The sequence below is a fragment of the Lolium rigidum genome, chromosome 7 (genome assembly GCF_022539505.1).
Source record: "Lolium rigidum isolate FL_2022 chromosome 7, APGP_CSIRO_Lrig_0.1, whole genome shotgun sequence".
Lineage (NCBI taxonomy): Eukaryota > Viridiplantae > Streptophyta > Magnoliopsida > Poales > Poaceae > Lolium > Lolium rigidum.
The window spans coordinates 143,768,652-143,780,670 of NC_061514.1; the positions used below are offsets into that span (position 1 = coordinate 143,768,652).

At 43.6% G+C, this 12,019-nt stretch overlaps 1 protein-coding gene across 3 annotated transcripts; it reads right to left on the minus strand.

Moving 5' to 3' along the window:
- Positions 1-2,353: 2,353 nt before the first annotated feature.
- LOC124677852 (alpha carbonic anhydrase 1, chloroplastic-like) lies at positions 2,354-4,556 on the minus strand. Of its 3 annotated transcripts, none has more exons than XM_047213803.1 (8): positions 4,456-4,556; positions 4,205-4,323; positions 3,989-4,076; positions 3,673-3,881; positions 3,436-3,542; positions 3,229-3,334; positions 2,912-3,094; positions 2,354-2,805 (listed from the first exon to the last, which is right to left on the minus strand). In XM_047213803.1, the coding sequence occupies exons 3-8, from the start codon at positions 4,068-4,070 to the stop codon at positions 2,653-2,655; spliced, it is 840 nt and encodes a 279-aa protein (XP_047069759.1). In that variant the 5' UTR covers positions 4,071-4,076; positions 4,205-4,323; positions 4,456-4,556; the 3' UTR covers positions 2,354-2,652. The 3 variants fall into 3 exon arrangements, with proteins under 3 accessions (XP_047069759.1, XP_047069758.1, XP_047069757.1); XM_047213802.1 differs by having other exon boundaries at positions 4,414-4,525; XM_047213801.1 differs by lacking the exons at positions 4,205-4,323; positions 4,456-4,556 and having other exon boundaries at positions 3,989-4,198.
- Between the last annotated feature and the right edge of the window lie 7,463 nt (positions 4,557-12,019).

Here is a 12,019-nt window from a genome sequence, read left to right on the forward strand (position 1 = left end):
CCGGACCCCGTCCCAGCCATATATCGCGTCGTCCTTCTCTGCCGAAACCCCGCTAATCTGCTCAGATGATTTTGCTGCTGTTGCTGGTCTGCCCTGCCTGGCCGCGTCCTGCCCTCCTCCACGCGAGCGCGGCCGCCGGCCGGCGCCCTTGGTTGCCGGTGTTGTGCTATGCCTTTTCTCTACGTCTCTGCTTCTCCAGTTCTCCTAGTGCATGCTTCACTCAATTGGACTACCTAATTGACTCAGCTGAGGCTTCCTCCCTGAGCTACGTAGACTAATTCGGTTCATCTCGGTGTCTCATTGAATAGATCAATAGCCCAAAAATCAAGCACCGATTTTTGTAGTACTACCTCTCTGTATCTCTGTACTACCATTTTTTCACTGTTTTGGGATCTTTTGTGTACTTTGTTGGATTTGTTAAAAATTCAGTTGATATGTTCAGTTTTTTGCAATTGCACCAAAAAAAAGTGGTGATATTACATGAAATTTTTAGGAGTGACTTTCTACGCTTAGTTTTTTGGCCCGGGGTTTGCTCCAATCCTAGCTCCGCCACTGACCAGGGCGCTTGCCATGGAACAGACAGAGACGACAGTCGTCATCGTACAGCACGACGGGCATGGGTGTGTCATGCGCGGGCGTCCGTTAGAGGCAACGACGACCGGCAGTTTCCCGATCTTGTGTTATCTCTCAATCCTCTCCTTGGCTGGTGGGTTCCGGTGATGCATGTTAATTAGAGTGGACTACGCAGATCAGTTCTGCTCATGATAGCTTAGCTGATTGATCGACGTATGAATGTGCTCCTGGCACGGCGAGGCAAATCGAGGACGGCAGGGCTAGATCAAACATCATGCCGGACAAGTCTCGGCAGCAGCACATGAGGCTCAACGAGCCATGTTTATAGTAAGTAAAAAAGTTAGTACTGCAAGTCTTCATTCACATCCTACATGCTTTCATGCATACACACAATCAAGCGTCTCAGTGACTCGAGGCTGGGCATCCAGTGGCACAGAAAAAAAGAATCAAGTTGTATGCAGATTAGCTAGGTCTGTCAGCCCATGATTTCTAGCTCACCTCCTCCGTGCTGCCAAAATGCCATGGGTACTAAAAATAAAGGCGGATAGATGAAAATGATCACCTCCCTCCCTACGGTGTTTTGCTTTATACAAACATAAATTCTACTTTTGTATGTTCCTTACAGATTAGCAGCATGTGAGTGCAAGTTCTAAGCAACGTTGTTAGCTTTATAGTATATACTAACATGCAGAATAGCGCAAAGCAACAATCTATCATCAGTTGATCAGCTTATCCTCATGAAGAAGATGTTCTCGTAGACGGTCTCTATGCAAATAACATCCATATGCATTTCTAATAGCGCATTAGTAAAAATTCATGATTCTATTATATAAGGCTATATGTCAAAAAAAAATTTTTTTACTTTATTATTGTGGTTATGTAGCGAAATTTTTTTGCCTCAAATGAGAGATCCCATCCTTTGAACTTTCACTTGTAATTTAGAAGTGCAATGTTAATGCTTATGTGAAAAAATGGTTGTTGATCAGCACGTCCTTAGCAAATATATGTGAGAAGTGGGACAAGTCTAATGAAGGGAGCCTTCTTCATTTTAAATATAATTATCTCATCTATACACCATATTTGTTTCTCTATATGATTATTGAAGTCACAAAGCGTTGTTTGTTATTATCGAAGAATAGGGAGAGACAACCATAGTCATTGCACTATACCGTGCATATTTCAATATTTGAAAATAAAATCTTCAATATCCAAACATCGCTCGTGGCACAGGAGAACCATTTCCTTGATTTGTTAAAGTTTAAATAATGTGCCAAGACGAGGGAGAGATAATTGGTACTCTTGTTATATATAGAAACCCCGTGTCTATTATGTTTGACAACTTTGTCAATATTAGGACAATTGCTTGATCCATGTGGTTACCTTTTTTCTTTATTCCGTAGCCACACACGGGCATTCAACTAGTGGTATTAAATTTGGATCACAAAAGGAGTGAGCGCGAGTTTCAGTCGTCCCAAACATTTGTCAATGTAGCTCCGTTTCTATTATTATCAAGGAAGAAATCATCTTTTCTCAAGTGGGCGGAACACCTGATCACGCGAAACGCCGAAGGTGCTACAGCACGGACGAGCAGCATGATACGCGGGCGGTGCGCTGGACGGTGGAGCGCGACGGATAAATGAACAACTCAGGGGCATCGAGGAACCGGCGACAGCAACAGCTGACTGTGACAAGCGCTCGCAAGCCAAAATCTCTCGTTTCTGAGTGTTTGTCACAGCCTCTCAGAAGACAGAGCACGAGAGCAACATACAACTCTGATAACTAACTCGTGAAGTGAAATTTCTTGATTAAGATAATAACTTATAGGCAGGAGAAGGAGGATCACATCAACACTCTCGGACCCACTGACGGACACAAAAGGCCTTACACTTAGTTGAGCAAATTCAGAGATAGTACTAGACACATATATAACCTGACAGAGCAGACCTAGTTAGAGATAACACGACTTGCAGAAATAATAACAACTAACGACTATATAACTGTTGGTGAATCAAAACCCAAAGGAACTGCTGTAATTTTTGCGCCATCATCTCCATACGACCGACGCGCATCGATCAGGCATTACGGCGTCTCGTTCGTCTTGTTCTTCCAGAACCGGCGATAGACCTCCACGGTGCGGCCGTTGAGCTGCTGCGTCGGCCTGTTGTTGCGCCGGTAGTCTTTCTCCAGGGGCGCGATCAGGGCGGCGGCCTGCTCCATCGTCATCTCCCTCACCTGCAACAGGTTCCAGACATCCATGGTGAATTAAGAGAAGAAGCTTTGATTCAGTATTTCAGTTGTCAGAACTACTTTGTCGTGGTCAAGAGACTGACGGACATACCTGGCCGAGGATGTTCCAGATGACGTTCTCGGTGCACGGCGGCGTGGTGAGCGATCCGACGTACCGGTAGTAGGCGTGGGTGTACCGCCGCAGCGACCACATGCTCACCACTCCGGCCGGAATCGGAGCGCCTTTCTCTGCACGGCAGGCCTCCACGTAGAGCTCAGACAGCTTGTCCTGTATCTGTCGTCCACGAACAGAGGAAAGAGTTACACACAAAATCCAAATTCATATGGATAAGCTACAGATCACTCTCTGAATGAATCTTCACATAGAACCGTGCAGTGAAATCGAATCAGTATCAAAGATTTACATACCTGCATAAGGAAAGGCTCTGGTCTAATGCCGAGTCGGTACAGGATGGACACAACGGTTATGTTACCCTCGTCGCTGATGTGCACCATGTGCTGCTCCACCGCAAACCTGCGAGACAGGCGATCGATCATTCAGTCATGAGAACTGATAACTCAATTTAATAAGACGATCGATCCATGCAATCTTGGTGCAGGTTTCGGTCTGCAAACCTCTGGCCGTTGATGGTGTGCTCCGAGGGAGAGTGCCAGTGGATGTTCTTCAGCGTGTACTTCACCCCGTCGATGTCCACCGTCCCAGGCGCGTCTTCATACCGCAGCTACATCCATCAATCAAACAGCATAAGAACGCAACGGAACCAGCTAGATAAACTCGCAGCAAGAGGATGAAACCACAGATTGGAAGGCGGGCAAGCGTTTCCCTGTTCAGATTTCAGAAACATAATTTACCGCGATGTTGAAGATGTTGTCGACGAGGGTGGCGTTTGCAGCTTCGTAGTCCCGGTGAAGACGCCCCAGACTCGGATTGTAGACAACCTCGTCGGTCCTGATGTCGATCGGAGACTGGGTCATTCCCTTGGCACAGAGCGTGAAGTTGGGGTTCAGCCTCCCCCAGTGCTTGGGACCGAGGGAGCCGAAGTAGCCGAACTCCACACCATCTGCATAATTCAGATATCATGCATCGTTGAGACGACGACGGCATAGTAAATTCAGAGGAAGCGATGAACATTGAAAATTTAATGCGAAGGTTGAATCGAGGACGTACTGGTGTCGCATGCAAGTGTGGTCAGGAAGGAGGTGAACAGCAGCAGAGCCACGACAGATGCAATTCCGTTGCGAGCGGCCATTTTCACCTGGAACAAGTGGCGAGGTTCAGAGTTAAGCTGCAGGTAGACAGAAAGAATGAGGAGATAAATAGGCGTGGATAGATGGATAGGGGCTTGTGGCAATGCCATGGCCAATCTTCGTCGGCCGGCCGCACCTCTGCTTTGCTACCTAGGTGCAGATCAACTTCGATGGATGCTCTGGTCCCTGAACGCGCGCAAAGTGGACGTTGTGAGCTTCCTGTGCTCCCACAATCTACACCGGAGATGCAAGCTCCTGCAAAAAGACAGACGAAAGATGGGGTGATTCCCTGTATCCATCACACGATCGCACGTAAAGGAGAGGTAATCATGCAAAGCCGCTCACAGTGACCTAGAAGATGACCTCAAGCCTCAGAAGAACACGAACCTTTCCAGAAAGGTGATTCGACCTCTGGGTGCTGGAGCTGGAATCTTTCTCCCGGGAGATGGAGAGCGAGGAAGAACCAAGAACGCGCGCTGCCGGTGAAGGTGCTAGCTAGCTCGAGTTTTGGCCTTTTCACTGACGGCCGCGTATATATACCCAAACGCTAGGCAGGTCGCCACGACGCCACTTGCCGATCGATGTGGCCCATCACTTGTGCAACCGCTCAGGTTTTTTTCTTCGCTGTGAAATGTGCCTTTTATTTTTACTGAGAAAAATGGCGTGCAGAGTTGAGGTCGCGTGGGAGTAGTGTGGGTAGTGCTCCCCGTGGTAATAGTAGCACGTACACGCAGTGTGTGCGCATCGACCTCATGCAGTCATGCTTCAGAGATCGTCGCGCCACGTCCTCCCACAACCTTCGCGCGCGACTGGAGGCTCGCTTCCAACATGGCAAAAAATATTCCCGCGCTATTTGAACAGTAGGTCGTGCGTACCATGAGAGCTGTAGCCAGGACAGTAGATCCAATTTCTTTTTACCGTGTCATAGCCTACGTGTTTCTCATGGTTAGACTCGTAGTTGCAGGCATGCTTATTTTTCACAGGCTCATCTTTTCCCTTCTCCAGACTCCATCTCGCTTCGGATCGGCAAGATTATAACGCTCCCTCGCAACTGATCCAACATCAGACAGTTACACAAACTCAGAAAGAAAAAAAAAACACCTTACTTTTGGCAGCACTGCAGAGACTAAGATTCACAGCTAGCTAGAAACAAGCTATGTGCAAATGGCAGGACACATCCTCTAGATACAGGAATATATCCCACAATATGAGACTACAACACAAGGACCACAACTTTGCAAGCTCCAGTCGAGCCCATGGGATCGAATCATGGACAAAATAATAGATGCACCTCGAAGAGCATGACATTGATAAGATTGTCCATGCATGTCTTCCATTGCCTACCACTTCAACAGGCACAGAATTAAAGTTGGCCCCAGCAAGATCAACTCATGAACAGTGGTCAAGTGAATAATTGAAAAGCTACCAGTAGAGCTTATGGCAGGCCAAATCTGTGACAGCTGACATGGCCACTTCAAATGTTAACAAGGGGACTCTCCGGGTTTAAGTACCTTCACATATTTGCCGCCCCATGATCGTTTAGTGGAGGAAGATAAGGTGAGGTCGGTCCATGGAGATGTCTGGTACGTGCAAAGCATCAGCACACACTGTTTACGAGCCTTCCATGCATGCATATCCAAGCAAATTGCATGGAGCACAAAGTAGAACGCGTGTAATTAACATCAAGAACATGGAGATGCACATGCAAAGGGCTATCAACTGCTTGCACATGATCTCTCACATTCAGCGCCAAACATTTCTGGCGATGCGCGGGAGTTGCACTGAATGTTGCCTTGACAAATGCATATCAATCCTATGTCTCCCTTGTATTATCTATATGGAAATTGGCACGCAAGAGATGCCTTTTAAAAAACAAAGTATAACCATGAGAAATATATGGACTCAAGAAATGGAGACAAAACCAAATACGAAAGAGAATTTTAATTTTTCGATAAATGGCGCTTTATTGAACTCAAAAGTTTGCATCATGGCCATAAAATCCACAAGAGTTCACATACAACCTCTGCATAGTTAGAATGCACACAACCACATAACATAAGAAATAAATAAAAAAGACATAATACCGGTACATAAATGTCTTGTAGAACACCTACGGTGATGGTGGTGGAGAGCAGACTAAACAACAACCCGTCGTTGGGAAAAAATATTCCTCACAACCGACTCTAGACGTGCACATACCTCTATAAATAGGTCTTTGTTATTCAAGTATTGTAGAGATGATCACAAACATAGCAAATAGGTTCGCGAGTAAATGACCGGCTGAGTCTCCAAGAATAAATGCAAAAAAAAAAAAAACATAAAACCACCCCAAGTACAAGAAAACCATATGCAAGTGATGTCTGCAAATGTACAAGTGGAAGTAGCTACTTAAGAAATGAAGAGTACTGAATCCACAAAGAGCTGAATTGCTATGATTTTAATGTATTTTTATATATTTGCTTGTTTCTACCTGCAACTAATCTTTGGCCCAAAGGAAGAGTGTGTAGAATGATTGGTTGTTTATGCGAATAAAGTACTAAAGTACTAGTGAAACAAGAGCAAGCAAAGCAGCAATGGTTAAGTATTTGAAACTGCAATAAGGGTAAAAGAGTTCTCATGGAGTACGAATTCACCACTAGCATAGTTGTGGAACATGATTAGGATTTATAATGTCCTCGTAGTATGCATGCACGGGTTGAGCCGGATAAAGGTGAAACATAGGCACGCTATGCTATGCACCCCGCGTAAGAGCATCTCCACCGGCGCCCTCGATAGCGCCCCCGATAGCATTTTGGGGGCCGACATCGAAAATGGGCTCACACCGGGGTGTTCAAGAAAGCGCCAGCGCTTTTTCGAGCCAATAGAAGTACCGGCAACCCCGTGCCAGCCCCTTCACGAAGGGCGCGAATCGGGCGCGCCGGCGCCTCGCGGGACGAAATTTTTTGGGCGTGGGAGCCGCCTATCATTGATGCCAAGGCGCCGCGCGGGAGATCTCCCGCCACGACGCCAGGCGGGAAACTCTCCCGCCATGATGCCGCGCGGGAGGTTTTCCGCCTCGCCGCCGGTCTATATTATCCCTCCTTCCCCACCTCTCACTTCAGTAGTGAAAAAATCTAAACCACCAATGTTTGATGCGTGGGAGGAGGCGGTGCTAGAGACGGCCGTAAAATTCGTGGAGGAGGACCCGCAACTCGCAGAGTACTAGGCATGTGAGGAGGCGGTGCTAGCGGCGACCGTAGAAGCATGTGCCGCGGACGAGCGGCAAATGCTGGAGGCGAGGCGGCGTCACCGGGAGGCGGAGCGGCAGCGCCGGTGGGAGGTGCGCCGGCAAGCAGGGGTGGGAGCAGCTTGCGCTGCGGCGAGAGTTGCGGGAGTAGCAGCAGCGTGAGGATGAAGTCTACGAGCGGCAGCGCTTGGCGGAGATGCAGCTGTGGCTACGGAGGTAGGAGGTGGAGCACCATCGGCGGCGGGAGGAGCTGGAGCAGTTGCTGCGTCAGGAGGCGGCGGCCGCGGATAGAGCGGCCTACTTGACGTTCGTTGTGGAGAGAGCAGCTGGGGATCAACGACCGCAGAGCAGCAGAGATAGCATCAGAGAGAGCAGCGGTCGATCGTCCACCTCCATAGAGCCGGGTGGCCGGTAGATAGTAGGCTAGAGATGAAGCAGGTTTCACATCTCATCCGGGATTGAGGAGCGAATAATGTTTTACTTGGGTTTTCCCTAAAGCATTATTCATTTCTCGATCCTAAATGACATGAAAATGAAACTACATGTAAATGTTTAGTTTTTCTTTAAAAAATATCCTATCAGGACAGCTGTTCGGGGACGCCGGTGTGGAAACAACACCCCCAAATAGAGGATGCAGTGTCGGCGTCCCTGCCGGCGCCTATTTAGGGGGCACCGGTGGAGATGCTCTAACCACCACCAGTCGGAGGTGGCGTTTTGGCTCATAGGTGCATATGCATGTATTATAAAAAATAATTAAAAAACAAATTTAAAATGTTGAAAAATACTGAAATAAAATTTCAGGTGTACATCCTGACATTCTATGTTCGTCCACAAGTTTTCATGAGAAAACAAAATTTTATGTGGCATGTATAAAAAATACAAAAAAATGTCTTGTACGTAGTCGTGTTGGAGCATCAAAATTTATCTTTTTACACGAGACACAAAAATATTATTTTTTCCCGAAAACTTGTGTGCGAACAAAAGGTCTAGATATACATCCAAAAATTTCTTTTAAATTTTTTTGACACTTTAAAATGTATTTTCACATAACGAGTTCATATGCACTCTTGAGCCGAGTTGGATTTCCCCCACCAGTTCTCTATTAGCATGTCGTCGGAATTGACCAATGATTAAGGGTCTCCCCATGGCTAGGTTTTAGTTCTAGGATCTTCGTTATTCACTCGTTGACAGTAGTTGATGGGATGTGATAGAACTCTCTTACTTTCACCACAAACCACCAAGTACCTACAACAACGATTTTCTCTAGCTTCCCCAAGGGGGTGAATTATTGTGTTGCGGACTTCACACAATATCATTGAATAAAACCACTACATACATGTTAGAAATGAAAACACCACAATCTTTATTTCAGTTCATAATATATAACTAGGGTTCCTCCATCTCCCCAAGAACAAATGGAACTACACACACATGGAGGCAAGCAACATCATCATGATTATATGAATGGAGTATAAGGTATCAAAACAAGTACATGTGTAAAGTCTCACAAGGGTTTGGGATTACAACGAGATGAAAGTGAATGTCGATGGTGATGATGAAGCCTCCAAGATCCAAGTATCAGTGGCGATGGATTCCCTCAGTGAGTCCCCCCTCCAGATTCCTTATGGAGGTGAGGCTTCTATGTTTTGTGGCGGCTCTATAACTCTGATTCTCATCCGATCGCACGGGGTGAAAGGGTTTGACGAGACGAAGCCACCGACATCTGGTGCAGTCACCTATTACGGGCGGGGATGTTCGTACCACATGTCGTTAAAGTTTTCTAATCATCTCTTCACAAATTTGACCATTGTCTCGACCCCCGGGTCCGAGGGTAAATATTTGGAAGGTATTTATATTTCTTCCAATAATTATATCGCTGCCCAAAGATGACCTCTTTAAGTTATTTCTTCATTAACCTCTTGATTTCCAGGATACTCGTGAAACAAGCAGAAAGGGTGTGCGCGAGTGCAGAAAAAATGTCAAAATACTATTACCACTAATGCAAAAACTTAAAGAAAACCACTATGCTCATCAACATCCCCAAGCTTAGACTCTTTGTCATCCTTGAGCAAAATAGTAGCTTAAGGAACATGGTCTTCTTGTTTATGAAGTGTGAGTCGATAAAATAAATGAGGGCAATTGAAATACATGCTTAATTTAATAAATAAAATCATTCATGAGTTCTATAAAAAATTAAATGATCCAAAGGCTTCCACACCTCTGAATCTACTTGTTTGTGCGAAGAATAACTAGGAAAATGATATAAGTCATCAAGTTCAACTGAACTAGCGTTGTGAGGCGATCTCTATTTTTCATAAACTTTGCACATCCACTTAGAATAAAAATGCCTTGAATGATCACTTCTATTTCTTCTCATAGTCATGTACATGTCTATTTGTTCATAGCACAAGCTTTTAACCCTTCTTTGAGGTAGTGCAATGAACTAGACATATTTTTATTACTTGTGAGGAGACTTGAAAGAGATCAAAGTGAGCGTTAACTTCAAAGCTGAATATGAATCAATTTCATGTTTGTGATTTGAGTATATACCTCATTCTTGTACCCATTCTAATAAGAAATTTTGATTTCTCATACTTTTGAAATTTCATTGTTACTTTATTTTTATTTTATTTTTGATAATCAAGCCTTATACACCATGATCCTAATCATCTTACACACGCTCAAGCAAAGAAACATCAGTGTGGAACACTCTAAACTCAATTGCAAAGTACAAGTAAAGGAAGAACTCACTCCAATTCATACATCCCTATTAGCAAGATGATGATGATGCAAACGTTATTATGAACCACAAGGAAGCAAACTAACTTGCGAGAAAAATAAATATGCTAGAAAAATGTAAAGGAGTTAGAAGGTCCTATAGATCCATATATTATCATGCTACCATCGTGAAGAACACACAAATATAACGACCCAAACAATGCACTAGATGTTGATATGTGGTCTTTGGCCTCGCTACGTCATATAACGTGTACTTTTGTGAAGGCTACGGAAACCAACGACAGAAACAAACCAAGATCAATTACTGGATAACTTAGAAATCACCTAGCTTATTTTTAGAGATAGTAGTATTGAAAGTTCCACAACGGCATGAGAAAGGTAAAATCTTTACGAAATGTAAGTAAGTAAAAAATCAAGAACATTGTATGTGTATTTTTATTAATTACATGCTTGGACCATATTATCACATACTTGGTATATTGATTTATGTAAGAAAATAGCTAAGTATTGCAATATTCATCAACCATGATCTGAAAATACATACTTCAACCTATTATTATTTATTCAAAAAACAATAGGGTTGAAGGAGAGACATGTAAGAAATTATGAAAGAAATCCAAACAATAGAATTATCAATTTCCATTTCGAGACTGCAACTAATATATGTTTATAACTATACCTAAATAATATCAAAGCCATTGGATTACCATGATTGTGACCAAACATATAGATCTTCATAGCTGTAGGTAGAGCCAAACTAGGGAACAACTCGATGGAAATATTTTTTTGCAACACCCGTCAACACTGAATTATGCATGTAATACCAGTCATCACAATGTTATATATCAAGGATCTGTGGTAACTCACAAAATATTTGTATTTACTTGGTGTCGTGCAAAATAAGGGATTTTATCTTGGTTTCCGGGGCATAATTTCCTCAGGTTGAGAGACATGTTGGCTCATAAGTACCATTATCTTTCTCACTCATATTAACGGGCGCATATGATACATCATTGGAACATCATTTAAGTTGGTGATAGATTAAGGGGTTCACATTAGCTAAATATTTCTTGAATAAGCTATCAAATTTTCTGAATTCTATAAAATAAGTAAGACACAAGTTCATTTGGCCAAGCTCACGGTATATGATATAGTAAGTAGCATTTGGTTTTGAAAATAAATTGACATAAATTTGGGGTTGGTTTAAGTTTAAGTCCACTATATTAATCCTTTATAAACATAACAAGATGTGTCACTGCATTCAAAAAATAAATTCATTGATCTTTTAATTTACTTGAACTAGGTCGATTATATCGACGTAATCATGTTACATCACAATACAAGTAAATGTGAGTGACACAATACAATAACCGGATTTGTGATTGGGGATAGTAGTGGGAATTAACAAAAATATATAGAATAATATTATGATTGTTCAAAAGTAAATGATGTCCTAGAAAACTTGTAGTAATAGTTTTCTAACTTTCATATGCAGATGTATATAGATACAAATATATATATGAAAAGTATTTTCTATTTTCGATAACGTATTCATATCAAAATAGTCAAATTTAAATATTTTAGATTGACATGTGACGAGGGTGCTCCTCGGCAATGCCCACCTTTTGGGGCTTAGGGTTGACGGAATCCTGTAGGCTGACACGAGACATGAGATACCAAATAAACGGGGAGAGAGATTTATCCAGGTTCAGGACCCTCGATGAGGTAAAACCCTTACTTCCTGCTTGTCTAATCTTGATTATCGAAATTATCGGGTTATAATAGGGTAGCCGAAAGCTAAGACTAAGATCTCATCAAGAGGCTAAGATTTCTAATGACCTAGCTCTAGACTTGAGGGGATTCTGGCTGTGGTGATTGTGTGTCTCTCGGCAGACCCTCTCCTGGCTCTTATATCACAGGCTAGGTCCCGAGAGTTTTGTCCGGGTTCGGCTAGGTTACAAAGAGTTTTACGTCTAAACTTTCCTT